The sequence below is a fragment of the Manacus vitellinus genome, unplaced genomic scaffold (assembly GCF_001715985.3).
Source record: "Manacus vitellinus isolate BGI_N305 unplaced genomic scaffold, ASM171598v3 scaffold_6_pilon, whole genome shotgun sequence".
NCBI lineage: Eukaryota > Metazoa > Chordata > Aves > Passeriformes > Pipridae > Manacus > Manacus vitellinus.
This window is the reverse complement of record NW_021940750.1, coordinates 33,460,360-33,481,458: the sequence shown is the minus strand read 5'-3', so window position 1 is coordinate 33,481,458 and position 21,099 is coordinate 33,460,360. Positions and strand designations below refer to the sequence as shown.

The 21,099-nt window shown below is 47.7% G+C and overlaps 1 protein-coding gene across 4 annotated transcripts in view; it reads right to left on the bottom strand.

Annotated features, from left to right (window-relative positions):
• Nucleotides 1–18,865: 18,865 nt before the first annotated feature.
• The window catches only part of MARK3 (microtubule affinity regulating kinase 3), a 60,307-nt gene continuing 58,073 nt past the window's right edge, over nucleotides 18,866–21,099 (bottom strand). For all 4 annotated transcript variants that reach the window (XM_018082202.3, XM_029964170.1, XM_029964171.1 and 1 more), the window contains one exon: nucleotides 18,866–19,821. In XM_018082202.3, the coding sequence (XP_017937691.2) occupies nucleotides 19,476–19,821 (346 nt within the window). In that variant the 3' untranslated portion in view covers nucleotides 18,866–19,475. The remainder of the gene's footprint in view (nucleotides 19,822–21,099) is intronic.

Below are 21,099 nucleotides of genomic sequence, written 5' to 3'. Positions count from 1 at the left end.
TGCCCTCTGCAGAGGATCCTTGTTTGGCTCAGCTCAGCTCAGCTCCAACCACAGCCAAGGGCAGGGCAATGCTTTCCTCCAGCTCTCCATTTTGTCCAGGATCCATTTCTAGGCCAAGAAGGAAAAGGAAGGTGCTATTGCCTAATGACTCCAGCACCCACCTGGGAGGGTTTAGGCTCCAGCCTGTCCTCAGATGAGTGCAATCAGACTTTTACACAACACGGAATAGGTTGAGCAGAAGAGTTTGAGTGATTTTTTTTTTTCTTTTGTCTCCACCCACCCGCCCCCACACAAAAAATGTGGTAGCATGGCAGGCAGGGCTGTCTTATGAGGATGGAGACAGCATCACAGCCTTTTCATCTCCTGTTCGCTTTTCTTTTCCCCTGGGGTAGCGGCAGGCCAGCAGGCTCCTTTGGCTCCTACATGTTCCTCTGGCTAGTCTGCCTTCCCACCTCCTGTAAAAAAGCGTAGTTACAATGCTGGAAATAGCCCTGCTGACCATTTTCTCCAGCCCTCCAGCAGCAGGATAGGGCACTTCCCCACCATTGTAGGGCTTCATCAGGTTTTAGTTGACCCCAGTGGAGGGGGAGCCCAGCCCAGTGATGGGCTGAGATGAGAGGCTAATCAGAACTGGGCCTCTTCCATTGCTTGACCATCTTCCCCTGTTTTTAACATGTTAGGATTTATTTTCTTACACAGAAATCACACAAGCCCCTGACCAACTCCAGTTCAAGGCACAGGCCATAAGTGGACTCCCAGCCCACCAGCACCTCCCTGGCTGCCAGCGGTGAGGGCTGCCTGAGGTGTTGGTACATGAACTACTGTGCTTCCCCTGCCTTTTGAAAGACCATCTGGGTTTTTATTTTTGTCCAAATGCTGCATAGAGCCAGGCTGAGTGCACCAGGTGAGAAGTCCTACCTTGCTACACCCACAGAGCGGGCCTAGTGATTAAATTGGCGGTGTAGACTCAGCCTGTGATCAACAATTAACAGGGAAAATCTGCAGTATCAGACAGGGTAAAAATAAACAGAGAGATGCATCCAAACCTACCAAACATCTTTGTTTTTCTCCTCCAGCCAGTGAGTAAGACTGTGAAAAACCATTTATATATATATATGTATATTTATATATATATATATGCATGTGTATATATATCTGTGTGAATTAAACTTTCAAAGGGCAAAATGCCTCATGCTCAACACCCAGGAAAATGAGTACAAAAATGTGAACATTGAAGTTTTTTAATGAATGTGAAAAGTTCAGCTAAAAATACAGAATGGGCAACCCTGAGCTGTCTGTGATGCAATCTCAGAATAAAACCAGAACTGAAGTTCAGTTTGACAGAAGGACCTCAGCTTCTCCCTGTGTTTAGTGCCGGTGGGTGTGAGGTTTGGCTGCAGTCTGGTTGCTTTTTCCACATCCATTATTGATGACCAGAGAGTGAAACTGAGAATAACCTGTGCTGAGGAGACCTTGGAAGTGTCAGTTTATATTTTTGCAGTGACTTACTGTGATGGTGTTTGATGGTGGTACTCAAGCATGTGGCAGCTTTCCTGGATTACTTGGGAATGGACGACCTGGAAAACAAACTCACCTGAAAACCCATGTTCTTTAGCCTGGCTTGGCAGGGCAGCGAGCACATACTCTGAGGACAGGTTTGATGGGGTGTAAATAGTGTCTGTCTGCAGTTCAGGTGCTGCTGCACGTCCAAACTGCAGCAAAGCTGGAGGGAAAACCAGTAGCAGGTTCAGCTCTAGTGCTGACTCTGCCCATGGGAGCTGATGGAGCCTGGGCACTGGCTTTGGCACAAGGGTGATTTGTCTGCTACACTGACCCAGCTGGCCAGAGACAGGCTGGAGGCAGCAAGATGCAAACGAGATGGCTTTGGGGCACAAGTGGTGAAGTCATTTTGGGCAGGAAAGCTGGTGTTTCTCTAAGTCCTTGCGGTTTGCCCACAGAAACTGGCCGGTCTCCCTCCACGCTGTGGTGAAATCCCCTGAATCATCACTAATCACTGCTCGGGATGACATTGTTCCCAGGCTGCTGGGCACAGCACAGCTGCCACTACCAGGAAGCTGGCAGAGCTGTCCTGGTGCTGGTGCCAATCCAGAGGATGTGTTGGGAGCGAGGGACGGATGATGTCCAGACAGGCAGGAGAGGAGAGGTCTCTGGTGGGAATGAACACCAGGAGAGCTGTGGAACTCTGTTGCTCCGTAAGTGGGCTGTATTGAGCAAAGGGCATCGGGATACCATCATCTCGAATCGTTGCTGTAACAGCCTCCGAGTTGGGACTTGTCTGGAGAGAGATGGCTCCAGAAATACTTGTGGGAATGTGCATGAGAAGAGGATTGTGATGAACAGGAGCACTCATGGCCCCAGAGTGTCAGCTCCTCACCATGGGACAGCGATGACTGGCTTCTTTTTTTTCTTTTTTTCTTTTTTACTTTTTTTTTCAAGTAAGCCATTGTTTTAAGGGGAAACATTGTTGAGCTCTTGAGGATGCTCTTTTCCCCAGAGCTGGAATGAGTGCCTTACCTCCTTCCCTCTGACTCTGGGATGTCCTTCCTTTCCCCCTGCTCAGCCAAGGGGACAGGCTGCTGCCAGCACCCTTTCCCCTCCTTGGTCTGGTGGGTGGCACAGGGTGCTCTCTGCTCCCACTGAGGGGTGGCTCCAGCCTGGGAAGGGGGTCTGCCACTGCAGTGACCCAAACCTTGCACTTTCTAGAGGGTGGGAAGCAACAGCTCAGTGGTTTCCCACTGCTGAGAGCTTTGGAAGAGGCTTGAGGGTTTCTTACAGCTGTCCGGGAGGCCAGAGGAGAGCTGAGGGGGGAATGCAAGGCCAGGCATGCATGGACACGTGCAGGGGCTGCAGTGTGTCCAGCTGCCTCTGTGCTCAGCTTCTGTGTCCACCAGGTGCTTGGGCACCTCCCCATTCTGCCTGTGGCCCTCCAGAGGCTGATCTCCAGCCTGCACTAGCTCTCACAACATCCCAGAATGTCCATCCTTCTCACTTCCCTCAGCTCTTTATGAAGCCCTATCCCAGCAGCAGGAGGTAACTGCTGGAGATGGCTGCACCTCCCCACTGTCCCAAAGGGCTGTGTCCTGGCCAGTGTCCCTGGCCACTGGTGACCACATAGACCATTTCTCACTGCAAAGCACCTCCTGACAGCATTGAGTGGAAGCAAGTCAGGTAGATGATCAGCTGTGGGAGGGGAGGCAGCAGGGGCTGCACCAGCCAGCTCTGGGCAGGGCTGTGCGAGAGGCACTGAATGCAGCAGCTGCTGTGAATGGCTGAAGTGCCCTCTGGCCATCCCACTGCTCCCACTCATTCCGTGGGGTGCTGTGAGGTGGAGCAGGGCCAAGGGCTCACCTGGGCACAAGGCTGAGCCAGCAAGCAGGGACTGACCAGCCCAGAAACACAGTGTGTTTTCTGTGTTCTGTTGGCACAGGGGGCTGTTTTCTGAGAATATCAGAGAGGAAGGGCCCCTGTGGAAGTACAGTGCTCTGCCCTGGCTCATGTGCCTCACTTCCTCGCAGTAACCTAAATTTTGGACAAAATCAGGCCCCAGACCCATTGGGAATTATCAGTTTTGCCCCATGAGCCACTCCTAGAGCATCCAGCCTGTCTCCCTGCTGGCAGTCGCAGATGCTCAGCACCATTTTGTTGCTGGTGGTCACTTGTGTCCTCACACAGACAACAGGATTGCATGTTTTGGGCTGCAGCCCTGGGCTGCTACCCCACTGTTGGAAAGGTGCCATGTCCATCTCCTCTCCTGGGGGGACCAGGAAGTCTCCAGGGGCCGAGCACCCCTCCCTGCAGCCTCCTACTTCTTCCCCGGAAATGCCTTTGAATTGACTCGGGTAGCTGGGAAAACCTTTGCATGTGGTATAAAATGCAGCTTTAAAAGCAGACTGAAGTTGTGTTTTGTTTTTCCTTACAAGGAATAAGGATTGGCCCTGGAGCAGTATTTATGAGAAATGACACCAAGCAGTGGGTCAGCCGAAGATGCAGATGGCCATGGTTATCTTATCCAAATACTTTTGTATAATCAGTGCCAAAGCCAGCAATGACATGTCTTTGTGGATAGTCTGTGTACTCATTCAGCCTTTCCTGGGATACCTGTACACCCTCATTCTCTTTTGAGGTAGTTTCCATTGTCATTGATATGTGCACATTGAGATTTTTTTCATACAACTTAGCTCAAGAGTGAAGCCTCCACCAAGAACAACTCGTCTGGAGAGCCATCATTTCATACAGGAGTTGTTTAAGTGCCCACCTAATGTGCCTTTCAGCTCAGTTTATTCCCTTCCAGTTAAAGCCAGCCCTGAGCAGGGACCACCAAAAACACAGATTAGATTACCTAGAAGAGATTTGGAATAAATACATCAAAAAGATATGGAGAAACAGTGAAATACAGTTATAAATCCAAGAGATATTTGAGGCTGAATGGGCATGGGAACACTTATTAAAAGACTCGTAAATCTAGGAAGTGAGGTAAAATCCTTTTTTAAAAAAAATTTTAAGATACTAAGAAACATCTTCCAATGGGTACCAGCGAGGAGGGAAAAAACCACTAAGCCAGTGCTTAGTCCCATGACACTTCCAAACACAAACCTCCACCATTAAACTTTATTAATCCTCCCTTCTGATTTCTGTGTGGGTCATTTAACATTACTTAATACTGAGCTTAGGGGAAAACCTAATAAGCCAACCACTAATCTCTGAACTTGGCATAATTCTCTCTTTGCTATTTCCCAACATGTTCTGTCTTGTCCTTCCACCCCACTGAGAAATCCCTGAGGAGCTGGCAGAGGGAACTGGACGTCGGCAGCGATCTGGCCACAGCTCACACTGGCACCCAGGACACAGGGGTTGGCTGAGGGGCTGCAGTGTCCAAATGAGCTGTTGTGGAAGATATTGTGGGACTTGGAAATGATCCTCTCAGAAAGGGTAACCTGTGGTGAGAAACTACTGCCAAGCCACACTAGGGCTAAGACCCTTGTAACACAAGAAAACTGATATGAATCTATTTATTTTAAGCCATGGCACTCACACTCTGCATGAAGCATGTAGCTAAAGTATGTTTTACGAGCAGATGAAAGCTTGACAGCATTTTCTCTCCTTTCCAAGATAGTACAGCCTTCTCCCAGACCCTCAGGTGAGGGAACATGATGCTGACCCAGGTGAAGGAAACCTCCAAGGCTGGGCTTTGGGGGCATCAGCAACAGTGAAAACCCCAAAGTCTGGATTGGAAAAGAACACAGGATCACTCCTTCAGCTTATGCCAGGCCTGATGCTAACTATACTTTGTGCTTCTATGATGTTGCATTTAGAAAAGCATCATTCAGGCTTTTAACTGGCCCTTGGAGAGTATCATTAGCCTCATTTTACAGCTTCTTGGCTGAGGCTGGGGACAGGGTGGCCGAAGGGGCTCTTGGACACCATCCTCTCCTGTGCCACTCACCCTCTTCAGAGCTGAGGGTTAACCTGGTCACTCTTCTTCTTCTTCAGATGGAATGTAGAAGAAAAGGTAAAAGATCCTGGTTTGAGATGCAGAATCCTCCCCTACTCGAGTGTCTCTCTTATGTACAAACTCACTCACAACACTGGGCAGGGATTTCAACCAAGTATTTTTGTCCCAACAAGCTGGATTTTATTTATGCCCCTTTTAGTCTGTTCCTTCCTCAAGATTAAAAAAAACCCAACAACAAAAGTAAAAATAAAGTACAAAGGTCTCAAGAGAGCTCAACCTTTCCTCTCCCTGCTGCCTTTCCTGCAGAAATAGAAAATTCCTGCAGAATTTCTCTTGGGAATGGAAAAGACTGTAAAAAGCACATTATTGGAGGTGAAGAGCCTTCTGGTCCACATGCAGCTGGAGACCCTGGTGTGTCCCACAGGTCATGTCCCACCAGCATGGGGAGGGCACTAAAGGGGACATCACCTTCCAACCCAGCTTGGGACAGACTCTTGTGCCAAGCCAAGTGCTGACAGCAATAACACCCTGCAACAGATGTGGTCAAATCCTGGTCTGCAGTCCCCAGACTCATTTTTTCAGGTGCTGGGCTTTGTCCTCCAAGTTTTGGCCATTTTTGGGTGTGGGACCCCTTGTCCACTGCACCCTGGGGTGTTGGTAGTGGCAGGATGGAGCTTTGCTGCCCCAGGAAGGCTCAGAGGGCTTGGGGGGCAGCAGGAGTAGTTGCACAGAGCAGGGACCACAGCAAGGATCCAAAGGAGCCCCAGTAAGGAAAAGGGGTACAAGCAGGGAAAAGCTGGGGAGAAACCTTCCTGCAGGGTGAAAGCAGGGTCAGAAAGCCAAGGCCAGAGCTGAGCTGCCCTGGCAGGCTGTGTTCCCTTGTTCTCATGGAAACGGGAGCGATGCCCTCCAGCCTGGCTCTTTTCTCAGTTTATTTTTAAAGGCAGCTCCTGTTTACGCAGACGAGCGTTCCGGCAGCCCCTTCCCAGGGAGGAGCAGGGCAGTGCTGTGGGCAGAGGAGGGAGAGGTGCCCCTGTGCTGGGTGAGCACTATCTAATCAGGGCGAGGGCTGGAGCCCCATAAATGGCAGTGCCAGCAGGCCCCAGCCCGCGTGGCTCTGGCAAACCGGTGGGAGCTCCTGTGTCTGCTGTAGGTCAAAGTCACAGTCGGTGCGGGCCTGGAGCACGAGCTGGTATCTTTTGATTTCCCCTCTACACTGAGCAGGCGAAGAATCTTCTAAATAAAAAGCCTCCCTTGGCCCATGTGCAGGAAACAGCCGCCTTTCGAGTCGCTGGGTCGAGCAAGAGACTTCCAAATCAGGGCATCCCCGTCCCGCTGCGGCCCCGCTGCCTGCGGGGGAGCGCTGAATGGGGAGTGCTCTCTTCCCCCAGCGCTGGAAACGGGTGCCTGTCTGTTCCTATTAAAGGATATTGTTTAATCTCCAGCTGGGCTGATGCTTATGCAGGCTGGAAGCTGCAGCCCAGCAGAAATCCTTGGCAAGTCTCATTAGGACATCAGGTCTGTTTTTGGGGATGCCCATGTTTTTGTGAAGAGTGCAGAACTGGAACAGAGCAGGGTGCTGCTGTTACAGCTGGGGTGTTTGTGGCAGAGCTGATGGGTCCTGGGAGCTGAGCCCCCATCCCATTGCACATGTGGTGCTTCCACGGGGCTGCATCCCCTACCCTGCCCTGGGACAGACCCACACCAGTCTGGGCTTGCAAAACCCACAGGCCTGAGCGATGCTCTGTGAGCCTGAATGTCACTCTGCAGGTGACAAGAACACTGGCCAGGAGAGAGGGATGTGGCACCAGCCCCTTGGGGTCCTGCAGGACAACCCCCACAACGGGGGTGCCAGGCCAGGTGAGCACCCACCAGACCCGAGGATCTGGCACCAGGGACTGCCCTGTGTACAGTGGCGGGGTCACAGCACACCAGTGCACTCACCACTGGGACCCCCAGCACCCAGCTGGGTCTGGGCCAAGCTCAAGGACACCTGGCAGGCAGTGAAGGCTGCCACCACTGAACAGTGCCAGCAGGCAGGGCACAGCCCTTCACTGACCAGGACTTGGTGAGTTCCAACCGCATCGCTCTCCAAACTCAGCCTGACCCCGCAGCAGCAGGCTGTGGATGGGACTCCACTCACTTTTGGAGCATATTTCCAGACCATCCATCTGCAGTCCACAGACTCAGGGCCACAACAAGTTACTGCAATTTGGGACTGACCTGTTTTAAGCCACCAATGGTCCCTATTGTCACCTCAGAGTTGACCAAGCTGAACGGGGCCAAACCTGACATGATGTTTCCTGTAAACCATTAGGGTTTTTGCTGATGTGTTCACCCCACTGAGGTTCAGCTTGGCCCAGAGGTTCACAAAAGCTGCAGGTGATGTTGTCGAGGAGCAGGAAGAGGGGACAAGAGCTCCCTTGCCTTTTCCTACGTGCACACCAAGGCACTGAGCTTTGTCTTTAGCTCAGGCACTGCCACGTCTGGCCACCAGTGCACTGAGCCACCCCCACCCCTCCTTCTGTCTTCTCCTCCTTCCAGCTCCCCAAGGGCAAGGCGGGTGCAGGCTCATCACAGGAGCAGATGACTTTTTCCACGGAAACAGATGCCTGCTTCAGCTGACGTGTTGTCTTTGTGTTGAGTTTGATCCCACCTATTCTGATTGCCACTGTTGTTATTATTTCCATAACTGTTTTTCCTCCAGACTTCTGGCGTGTTCTTGCTCTGAGAACACATTACTTCAGCCCTGCCCACTCCCAGGGCTCTGAGGCTTCAAAAGGCGCCTGACAGACCTGTCCTTCCTGGTGACAAGTGCTCCTTCCTTTGGATTCCCCAGGGACAATGTCAGCAGCACGTCACAGGTAGGGCGGAGCTGCCCAAGAGAGCAGGACCATGGCCATGGCAGGAGGCATGGAGTCCTGGCAGCCAGCCCAGGAACAGCTTGGGCTGGGGCAGGAGGGGAAGGGGTGATGCCCCTGGCTAGCACTGAATCAGAGGTGGCTTCACTTCTTTGCCAAGGGAGAGAATTTTATTGAATTCAAGCATATGACAGTTTAAGCAAGAGCCAACGCTTGAGATTTTTATGGACTGCTGCAGACTAAGGGAGTCACAAAGCAGCTTGCTGCTTCCTTCAGTGGTGGCAGTGAGATGGTCACAGTCATCCAAACGGGGAGACTTCAGCACACATCCCCCAGCTCCCTCCCTGGCACATGCATGGAATATCTCAGGTCCAGCTGATGCAGGTGGGCACACTTTGGCTGTGGCCAGGGCTGTAAAGGAGACACACAGCCCTTTTCAGTGCCTTCAGACACCAGCTCCTTACAGTGAGGATCCAAGAGACTTTCTGGCTCTCCAGGGACATCACTGGCTGACCATCTGAGTTGACTGAATATTTAGGACCTCCAGGAAGGTCATCAGCAGCTTGGACACAGGACAAATAGCCACGGGGCTGTGGTATTGTGTCTCCTAGTTCTTTGTTGAGCCTCATGACTATAAAACAAGCTTGAAGGTCCTCTTTGCATACTGCAAATCCCTTTCTCTTCCCTTCTCCATGGCAGAAAATCTCAGGGAAGTTCTCACAGCATTGTGAATAATTATTGCTTCACTTAGCCAAGAAGAAAATTTGGGATGTTCTCAAACTACTCCACTTACATCTACCAACAGAGTGCTTTTGTTGTCCTACACTTCAGCCTACCCACACTCATCGCAGCGGCCAGAAAGAGATCTAACTCCAGGCTTGGGAAAGTCTGACTCCTACTCTTCCTGCCTTGTGACAGACACTTGCAGAAGCTGCACCACTCCCCCTGTGTGAGACCAGGACCTTTCCTTCCTCTTTCGCTCAGGGGCCAGTCTCAGCCACATGGAAGGGCAGCAGAAGAGCACCCAGCCAGCCAAAGGAGAAGTTGGTCTAGCAACTAAACAAGAAACGAGGGCTAAGAAGCATCTTGGCCCCAACCCAGCCTGGATTCAGACCAGAACAGAGAAATGAAACCAGCTGAGATAGGAAGAGACTTTTTGCTATGATTAGGCAAAGTTTTGTCCTTCACTCCCCAGCTCGCTCCTGCCCCAGGGTAGCACCCACCCTTGCCAGCCAGGGCTCTGTGACACAGGGTAAGACAGCAGCAGACCAGGGTGCTCTTCTGTGGAAAAGCACATCTAGAGAAGGAGGTGCCAGTGGGTGATTTTATTCCTTGTGGGTACTCCCCCCTGCCTGACAGGCCAGACCTTTGCTGTGGGCAGGCAGCAGAGGTGACCACTGGGGCCATGCACTGGTGTCCCTGTTATAAGCACTGGGAGGAGGAACAAGTGACTGTCCTAAAAACTTGCCCAATCCTGGGAGAAGTGTGCCAAGGGAAGGAACTGCTGCTATTCCCTTTTCAAACCCACTGATCTATTCCACCTGCTTGAAAATAGAAGCTGAGATCAGATCACTCCAGCCTTTCCTCCTCTAGACTCGCCCCCACTTTTGCTCAGTCTCCTGCTCCAGGACATGGCCTAGTTAGGGACCCCCATCACTCACAAAGACAGGTTTTAGTACCTTTTCCCGAATCTCAGCACACTCCAGGATTTTCCACACGGCAGCTGGTGAGTGGGATTGCTGGCAGGCCTTTTTGTCTCCAATGGCATCAAGGCTGAGCAGGGCTGTGTTCTAGCTCCTACTGGGTTTAACACCTCATTTCCTTTGCTGTCCGCCCCAGAAACAGGAGGAGAGGAGGCTGCCTGCCCTTCAGGCTCAACAGCAAATTGTGCAGCACCACACAAGCTCTGGCAGCTACAGACAGAGGAACTGGTTTGGGAGCCCAGATTTGCTGGTGGCCACAGACTCTTTGCACAGACACAGATTTCTAAATGGGCCCGAGCTGCTCATCAGAGCAAGAGAGCAGGGGGAGGTCCTCCAAATCTGCACAGAGAGGGTCTATGAGCTGAAGAAACTGCTCATAGAATCACAGAATAGTTTAACAGTTTGGGTTGGAAGGGACCTTACAGATCATCCAGGTCCAACCTCCCTGCCACAGGCAGGAACATCTTCCAGTAGACCAGGCTGCTCTAAGCCCCAGCCAACATGGCCTTGAACAGTTTGAGACAGGGCATCCACAGGTTGTTAGGGAAACCTGCTTTTCTGCCTCAGCCCTTTGCTCTTGCACCAGGAGCCAGGCTGGAGGGTGCTCTGCAGGCAGGGTGGGTGTCAGGCACCCCTTTAAGAAGAGACTGAGGCTTAGTTCTCAGCTTGAATGTCATACCAGCCTAGGTAGTTGCCACTGGGACTGGGGGTACCTCCTTTTCTGTGCTGCACTTCCACACCCCAGAGCCTGGCTGTGAGGCGTCCAGAAAATCCTGTAGCATAGCCAGTGTAACAGGTGCAATCAGCATAACCACAAATTTCAATGCAAGGCCGTGCTGATCCAAAGCTTTACTTCCAGGTTTTTGGTTTTTCATTTAGTAGCATGTCTATCTTTGGTTTGGTCCAAATTTAGGAACTTGTTTTCATCCCCTGCTTTCCCTGTACTCTGCTGCTAGATCAATGAAACTCAGCTTTGCAATGCAATGTGGAATGCTACTGCTTCCAAGACAGAAAACTGGGAAAAGGCATCATCTGAGTGACAAAAAAAGGCAAGGATGAAACATTCTTTATTCTCACATGTTGTCAGAGGACAGAAGGGGAGGGTAAGATAGAGGTAACAGCAAGTTAATGAGAAATGCTGGATGCTGGTTAAATAAACAGCGTGTGTCCCCATAAACCTTGGCTCTTATCCCTCTGCTTTATTTTTATCCTTGACAAATGCTTTTGTCACTGCCTTTACTTTTACTGCTTTGCAAAGGTGGTTCCACATTTCCTTGCTTCTTCAGCAGAATTAACCAGACACAAGACAATTTTTTTCCTATTTTACACCATGAAACGCCCACCGTGGCACACCAAGCTCATCGTGCCAGAGGCAGAAAGAAAACTGGAGAAGAGTCTTTGGTATTTTAAGTTAGCCCAGCTATTAGATGCACAAACCAGAGCTCAGCTCTCCTTTGTGCACAGCAGAATTCATCCCTATTCCATCACAATTTACTCCGAGTGCAGCTCTGACCTGGAAAGTGACCTTTTAAGAAGAGCTGCCTCTTGATGGGCAGCTCAGGCCCCTGCTGTGAACTGTCACAGTTTTTGGGCTGGTTTCTCAGTGGAACAAGCCTTACACAGGCACACACTGTGTGTGAGCACTTGGACCCTGTAGCTGTGGAACCTGCAAGCGAGCAAGGCAGACCGGTCAGGCTGGAGATAAACGTCCCTGCCTGTCCCCTGAACACAGAGCTCAGAGGAGGAAGAGGCCTCTTCCTGCAGGCCCTGGGGGCTGCAGCTTCACTCCAACAGAGCACTAGATGATATGGGAAATGGTGCTCTGAGCCCCAGACTCAAATCCACACAAGCCAGGGTGCTGCTCACCCAGCTCCTCTTCTGCCACTGGTAAGTCCCACCATCTCTCCCACCCTGCAATACTGCTTTTGATGTCTCTCCTAAGGAGAGCCAAAGGGCCACAGGGGTGAAAAACAGGAGTGGTTTCCTACAGCAACAGAGCCAGGACAAGCTTTTCCTCCTGCTTACGGTGGCCTCACACTGAGGGCAAGGCCGGTCCCTGAAGAGCCACGGTGACGGGACAGCCCTGCCCCTGCTCATTAGCAGAGCCCACAGAGCCCCTTGCTGGGCTGTTCTGCTGATGTACACGTTGCCCAACACTATGCAGGCCCTCATGTGTGCAGAGCATTCTGGTGAGGTGTTTGATTCGCTAAGGAGAGGCCTGGAAAACACCCAGGAACTGAAGTCATTCAGAACTGATGACTCTCTTCCTCCTATTCTAGGGACTGCTCTAAATTCAACCATTCATTACAGCCTTGACCTTAAGTGAGCTAAGCTGTTCTCCAGGTCTGAAGATTCACTTCAGCAGCTGAACACCAAACAGGTCCCATTGCACTTGCCACGCTCTGTACCACAGACCAGCATGGAGATGCTTCAGGGGCCCTGGAGCACTTGTACTCTTTCCCAAGCTAAAGGGCACTCACAGATCTGGTCTGGAGAGGCTCATGGAGCTCTGACACCACAGGAGACCTCAAAAAGGGACTGTCCCTTGAAGAGAGACTTAGCTCCAAGTGTTCAGCCAGAAGGGTTCAGCCAAGCCTTGTCTCTGGAGATAAGGATAAAGCAACAAGTTTTAGAAGCCAGGAATAAAGAGGTTCGTCAAGAGGTCAGTTAGATAAAACCACTAAAATATATTTGACCCAACGAATTTGCTCTGGTGGCTGTTCCCAGACCGACGATGAGGAATAGAACTTCCCAACAGCAAAGCTCAGCTTTTGCTGCTCCCACCACAGTCACACATGGAGCGGCGAGCACTGTGCACTCCGTGACTCCCACCACAACCAACGCTCCAGGCATCGCCTTGGGAGGCTCAGAAAAGGGCTCAGCAGCAGCAGAAGGAGGGGATGAGACACAGGGCTCCTTCACAGAAAAAGCAGGAGCAGCCTGAGATCAACCGAAATAAACAGCTCCTCCACTTCCACGGGCCAAATCCAAACATCCCAGCGATAAATATTAGTACCAGCCACTATTAATACCCCAACAGCAAAACTTCGATTACAATGCCAGTGAAAGTTGAAGCAAAACATGTGATTTGAAAAAAAGACCCTGAGCAAATAAGGAAGTTTCACTTCTTGCCTACTTGAAGCACAAGCGACACGATTTGTTGGAAGAATAAAACACACTGCAGGCATGGAAAATGCCAGGCATAAAGCTTTAGGGAGCTACTAATACAGTGGAATATAAATGGCAAGTGATCCCAGATTATTTCAGAAAAGGCTGGCTGCAAATTACAGCCTTGATTAGACCAGTTACTAAAGGATGAACAGCAAAATAGCTTCAGTAATTAAATTTCCAAGACGGTAAACAAAGATTCTTACTCGTAAAATGAGCTGAAAATTAATTTAAATATTCAATATGACCTTTGCCCTTCTCAACAGAAGAGCATACTGCCTGACATGGTCATTTTTTAGGAAAGGAGACTGAACAAGCTTGAACAAAGAAGTGGAAAAGGGTTTTGCAACCCTACAGGTTTTCCACGGCAAAGGTAAAGCCCATTGAAACTACACCTCAGCTCCAAAAGCAATAAAAAATAATGGAAAATTAAATGCAGCATTAGAGTATACTTCAAGGAGAAAAATACACAACTCCCATCAATATCTTGTGGTCCATTTTCCTCCCTAATGCTTTCAAGTCCAAGTTGTCCGAGGGGATGGTAGCACCGATAACCAAGAAGAAATCGCATGGAGTGATCCTGGGAGCTCTTCTCTAAAAACGCTCCAGCTGAGCCCCAACCAGAGCTGTTTCTGCATTTGAGAGACATCCTGTGGCCATTGCAGACACTGCAGCGTCCCTCTGCAGCTCGCCTTGCCTTACAGAAGGGACTATCCACCCCTCCACCCCCTGATCCTGCCGGGTTCCAGCGTTCCAGCGGGTATCCCACACCTCACCAGCCCCTGCTCCTCTGGGCACCACAGACACAGGACAATTGTAACAACGCCTCCAAGCTCCTGTCAGGTGGTGTTTTTCCCATCTATGTGGAAACACGTGTGAAAGCACTTCATTTCATGCCTTTTGGCTGGGTAAGCCAGGGGGAGGAAATAATTCCATGCTTAGAAACTTTGCTGTTTGTTGCTGGTTATGGCGCTCGCGCTGAGCTGAGATCTTGGTAAGAGACATCTCCAGGCAAACAGGACTTTACCTCAAGACAGGCAAAAGATTGAAAACTGTTTGATTGTAACACCAGTAGCATTTTTCTTTCTGATTTTGCATCCCCAGGTGTTTCAACAGAACTCTTTTCATGGTGAGGTACTTTGTTATCTGATTTTATTTGCCCAATACATTCAGTGTGATCAGCGATTACAAGGAAACACAAACTGTGCGAATATTTTGGTTTTATGCCCTGAATTTTTGTAAGGATGTTAAATGGTAACATAAGGGTATTAATGGAATGAGAACTGCAACATTTCTTTGCCTTGAAATTCCATGCTGTGGTTCCCACAGCAACCATAACCATGGCCACTCTGCATGGATTTTACATCCAAGTTGGAATACTTGGTTCCAAGTGCTCAACACAGGTAAGCAAAAGCCAAGCAAAAGCATTTTTCTCCCCTGCAATAAACTTCTTACCTGCCAAGTCACAACTACTACGAGGTGTCAATGGCACTTGTAGGTGAAGGTGAACTCCCCAACAACTGACAATTAATGCCTGAACTTGCCTTCTATGCACAGATACTTACAGTCTTGGTATTGACACCCTTCTGTTTTCAGTTATTGCTGGAACAAGAGCCCACTGTTTGTACCAAAGGTTAAAACATTCTTAGAAGGCTAATAGTTAAGGGTCTTTCAAACTGTCTTGCTTCAAATACCGAACTGTTTCAACGTCAGAAGCACTGAGTGGTGAAGACACTGTTCCTCCATGGTTTTCCTCATTTTATCCAGCCCCTCTGCTTGGAGGCAGTACCTGGTAGTGCACTAAGAAGAGAAAGGCAGAAACAGGAGCATGAAGACCATGAACTTCTCTGAGTAAGTGTACTGGTTTGCCTTTTTCTGCTCTTAATTTTGCCAGAAGTAAGGAGCACACACACAAAGAGCAATTACTCTATCCACCTTTTTCTTCGTTTTCTCTAAGCATTTACTGCTGTTGTAATGTAGGACACTGATTAACTTCTAAAAATTCTTATTAATTGCACTAGGTTGAGCTTTATCCAAAGCTCACGCCCCTTCCTGCTGGATAACAGTTTATTCTCTGAAGTGATGGAGTAATGGTCAGTGATGAAATCAGTGAAACAACTCACTGCTACTGGAGGGACAAACTCCAGTCAAAGGTGGAATTTTCACAACCACACTTGATCAGATTGTCAGATCAGGGTTTAACTGGCAGCACCAGTGATCTGTAATAACATGAGCCCATCTTTACTGGAAAGCTCCAGGGCTTTTCTAAGAAAAGCTACAGAAATGAGGTTGTATGGACAGTTGCAAGTCTACACGTTTAATATTAAATGTTAATTTACAGAGGTATCAGCTTTCCAAAACCGCATTTATTCTCAAAGATTTGCAATTTAAATTAGAAAACAAAATTCACATTAGTATGACACCCCCCCCATAGCAGAAATACCATCTACTACGAGATTCTCTAAATATTTAACTCTTTAGGTTACTAAGAAAAGCCGTGGTCTTGGATAGCTGATAACGGACTGTACAGCAAGAAACACCCAACCAGGCCATCCCTGAAACACAGAGTGACACCAGTTCACAGAGGCCTCTGCCCATACCCAGGGTGGTACCCGAGCCCTTCAGGCACAGAGACCACCCCGACCAAGCAGGTTTTAACTCAAAGCAGCCATGTACAAACTGCTGCTCCAGACCAGGGCTTGCAGGGAAAATGGCTCTGGGTTGGCTGCAGTCCTAATTAAATTGCAATCCACAACATGGTCTATGACACAGCAGCTGTGGGAAATACTGATTAAAAGCCTCTACACGTTATCCCAACGAGCCCATGTACAGCTCAGCTTTTAACTGAACTGGAGAGATCTCCATTTAAATTCCAGATCTGCTACGATCTTTCCATATGACTAGAAGGACTCCTGAACCTCTCATTTCATTTCTGCAACATATATATGGATACTAATTTCAGATATTTAAAAAAAAATCTAATTTACCTTGACATGATAATGCTGTAATGAAAAAAATTAGGATACAGTATCTCACTATATGTTATCTTGAAACCTCACTGTAATACAAGAAAAAGGTTAACCGTGCCCAAATTTGTACTAAAAATCTTTGAACTCACAAAGATTGGACCAGATGCTGTATCTTGAATAGAAGTAGTGTGCAAAACACTTAGACCAGCAGGACTAGCTGTTCCTCTAGCCTACCTCTCTCTACTTCTTAACATGGTCAAGGACCTGTGTTTGAAGAGGTCAAACAGACTGAAGTCTTTTAGAAATCCTAAGTACAGGGAAGGTTTGCATGAGAAAAAGGGTATCTCGACTTGCTTGTTCGTGCTCAGTGTTCAGGTATTTATTTTATGTATGTATCTTTAAACACTTCTATTTAATGCAGTAAACTCCTGCAACCTGAACTGTATGACATTTTTCTCTGCCAGACCCAGCAATCAAGAGACACTCTCAGAGCTGGATGACATGGGTTTCAGCAATGGAAACCTTTAGTCAGGAACCCATTACAAAGACCCCCCAACAGCACCTGGACCACACATTCCAGGGCACCAGTCATGTCATTACATAAAAACACTTCTTGGTTGCTCTTCACGTGTCCCAAAACATCCAGGTCTCCTGCTACCTCCCCACCACACAATGACCTCTGATTATTTTTAAAACTTGCCTCTTAAGGAGAAAAAAGCCAGCTGTGGTTCTGCAGTCCTATCAGTAGCAGTGCCTGCAAACCTACACAGATTTCCAGGGAATATGAACAGGTAAAAGGCCTGTGTTTGGGAAGCAGCTTGTCTTTGGTTTGGAGAGCTGAAGAAAGCACTTTTCCTTCCCAGGCAACTTCCAGAGGCTTGAACACCAAATATGCAGTGTGCTAAAGAAACAAGGGTATATGCTTGCAACTCAGTAGTTTTACAAGGCATTTGGGAAGGAAGCTGTTAAAAATCTGTTTCTAATTATAATCAGTGATTTTTTTTAATACATCAAATAAAGATTTACCCTGAAAGAACCTTTTGAGAACACTTCAAGAAAAAAAAAACCCCAAAGTACAAACTTTAAATATCCAAAGAATGATAGTGGTGCACTTTTTTTAGAAACACTTACATACTTAACAGGTGAAGTAGGAAGAGAGTATTTCAGAAAACATTTAATATGAAACCTTTTGGAACTTCCATCGAATACAGATTTACATCATTTATCAGAACACTTTTTCAGTTCAGACAACAAAGTGCACTGCCGGGTGAAAAAAATACATTTGGAGGAGTGCTTAAAATGTAGGAAGTGAAAGGATAGGTGACCATTCACCTGAGAAAGTACAATGACTGCCCTGAAATGTCTTATTGCTATTACAAAATGGAGTTTTCATGGAAAAAACCATACTGAGCAGCACAGGCACGGGCAGAGCACTGAAAGCCAACTGAACTCCGGTAGCACCTGGAGTTCTCAAGCCATGGCATGATACAGAATATACAGAGAATAAAATGTAAATTCAGGAATATTTACTACATTTAACAACTATGATTACCCTTTAAACTAGCATAATCAATATCAATGCTTAGGGGGAAAGAGAGGGGAAGTCTGCTGCCTTCACAGACTACAGATCACAAGAACTAACTTGCAAAATATTAAGGACTTTGCATTTTCACCTGGGGTCAAATCTGAACTGTGTACTATGAGTAACTATTAGCTCACTGCAAATTTAAAATGCAAATTTAGGCTCCAGTTTAAAGCACATGTTAAGTACATGCTTAAGTGCTTCACTGAAATATAACCACAAAACATTAATACAAAAAGTCAAGTAGATAATGCAGGATATTATCTACACAAGTCCTCGATGAAATAAACTGAGTATCAGTAGGAATCAGTGCATGAAGAAATCTCTTCATTCTAGTCAGCAAACTCAGATCCGGCTCACTGCAGAGATGGTTAAATAGTGGGGACTATCCCAGAGCAGCTTCACGTCCTACCGAAAGCTAGTTGGCCATCAGAGGGTTCATCAAGGGCGGGTCTCCACACTGCACGTTAACAGAGGACAGAGGATTCTCTCGGCAGCAGGAGCCAGAGACACAACTGGCACAGAGCCATCAAAAGCAATACAACCGGAGCCAAGGGGAAGCACGCTGGAAGGGAGCTGCAAGGAGAAGTTTTAACTGCTACTGCCTATGGCTGTAGTTCAGCAAGTTGGGACATTACAACACAGGAGATCAGTAACCAATTTGATTCCCACTTTTGGGTTTCAATGCTGTGTGTGCCCAGGACGAAGGGACAGCACTGCCCTACCTGCAGCGAGACCTCAGAGCGGCACCGACTGGGATGTGGCAGCTTGCAGTGAAGTACGGCCTTAGTATGAGAGTCCCTTTGTGCTTTGTGTCAGTCTGACCTAGTCTAACGTGGAAAACTCGCTCTGAAAGAAAGTAACTAGTCAGCAATTAGCACCTCCTTTTAGACTGCCCCATTCCCTAAGGGAACGGTGGAACAACAGAGAAGTGTTCTTAGCTGCGATCAATACCCATAAGCCAAAAGGACAAAAGTACAATTTTCGTAGTTTAGCAGAAGCAGAAGAATGGAAGTGTTTACCCAAATATTAATGCACAAATTAACTACATTATTAAAATTTGATTCAGACTTAAATAATAAATAGGTGGGCAAAATATAATGCAAGACTTACTCAGTAAAAGTGAATTTTTAATAATCTCATGAGATCTACTTAGAAAACAGGACTAATCATGTTCACAACCGTAAATCCAAACCCTTCACACACTTTTTTTTTTTTCTTAACACAGCAGTGAACTGTAAACCTGCATTTACTGGTTATCGCTTCAGTCATTTTAAATATTAACTCAAGTGTTTCCTCCTTGGCCATTTCAATTTTTAGCACCAAAATTAGCCCAAAAAGAGGTACTGGTACAGCTCGATGTTGTAAATGAATTGTTTACATAGAATACTTTATATATTACACACATACTGTACATTCACACATCCACACAAACAGGAGGCATATTTAAATGAATATATTCTGTGTTTCAATTTGTTGTCAAAGAGCAATGGAAATAAAGCAGAAGGGGTAATATTTTACATAGTAGGCAACTTTAATGCTGTAGTGCACTTATAAAAAAGTCCAACTCTCCCTCCCAGCTCAGCAGCTTTTTTTTTTAATATCACTATTCAGAAGGATGCAGAAGTTATTGCCTAAATGTTATTCTATACATTTCCATCGGAATTCTCAAAAACACTTGGAATTGCTAACTAATTTACAACTTAACTATTTTTCTTGTTACAGCTTTAATTCATTGGCAATTTTGGAAGCAATGTTTTTGAAAGCTATGGATGTTCCCGATATCCGCTTAAAGCGAACTCCGTTCAGGGACAGTCTTGGCAGTTTACACACCTCCATCTCCCACTGTACAAGGTTTTCCGCATGCCCATCTCCATGGACACAGAAAAGCAAGAAACGCTCTCTTTGTTCATAGTCACAATTATTGGCATCCAGGACCTTTCGTATTTCCCTCATCATGTCATTGGGATCCATGGAGCTGGTGGTTTTCATGCTCCAGGTAAAACGCAGCGACCGAGGCTTGGCTTCCTTGTTCTCATCCTTCTGATCCACAGCTACATTGCGGCTGAAAGACAGGAATTTATGAGTGAGCAGCGCCAGCCACCTTCCCCATGGGTCACATTAGTGAAGCAAACTAACACTCAGCACACACTACTGGTATTAGAGCAGCATCTGGAGGCTCCAGCTCCGAGCCAAGCCCCGCTTTCCCAGCTGCTGTCCACACACAGTCAGGGTAAAGCATCAGTTGTTGGGGCTGAAACAAAGGTATGGCACAATGTGTGACAACTGGAAGTCACTGGATTCAGGAGCATGAGGGAAATGACCTTCTGGAGGCAGAACTACATGCGTCACCCATGACTTGATTTTAAGGCAGGTTCTGCTCAAACCCCTATTCTCGGGCCACGTGGACAGCTGAAACATCAGCTCTGTGCTAGAAGTTTCTGGAACATTCAAACAGCAGCTACTTGTGACAAAAGGGTGCTCAGGGAGTGCCAGTCCATGGGAGGTGCCCACTTATACACACCAGGGTGACCCCATGCAGAAAAGCGCTGGGGGTTCCTCTGCACCTCCTCCTGTGCAGCAGCTTGGAGACCAAGCGCTGCAAAGGCCCAGAGTCCCACAGTAGTTGGCTGGAAGCAGGAAGAAGGACAGCAGGACCAGAGGCACCCACCTGCTGCCCCAGGGTCACTATGCACCCCCAGATTTGGACTGGTTCAGTTACACTGTGGCCTTCCTGTGGTGGTGTATTTGAGATGATCCCCAGAGATCCAGGCACTGCAGGATACTGGGGTTGCCCTTCAACAGCAAGGAGATGCTTTATCTGAAGTTGGTCAGTAATTTGTTAAATACCAACGACTGACAGAGGTAAAGTGATGAAATCTTTTGTGGCTACAAGCTCTGCAGTGAAGTGCCTCTGAGGCTGAAGTGCAGGAAGAAGAGTTGGAAGTCACCTCCTCGATGTTGTTTGTAAAGATGGTGACAGTTTTACGATGAAGCACAAAATATTGAGCTTGTGCTTCCCAAGTCTGCAACTTTTTTTTTTTTTTTAATAAAAAAGCTTTTCCTTTGGTAAGGATAAGTAAAGTTATACAGGACAAAGGAAAGAAACGTTCCAGAAATTTCTAGTTTGCAATCATTCTTCTACTTTAATTAAAATCAGTGGTCACGCAGCTAAAGAATAAGGAACTACATCTAGACCTCCAGGGAAAAAACAGATTTGCTCTGTGAATATTTGTACACTGTCAGTTGCCTCTTCAAATTTAAATATACTGTCATGCTTAACTATTTCCTGAAAATAGTTAACCTAATTGACCCCAAACCATGCAGTTGAAATCTCATGTTG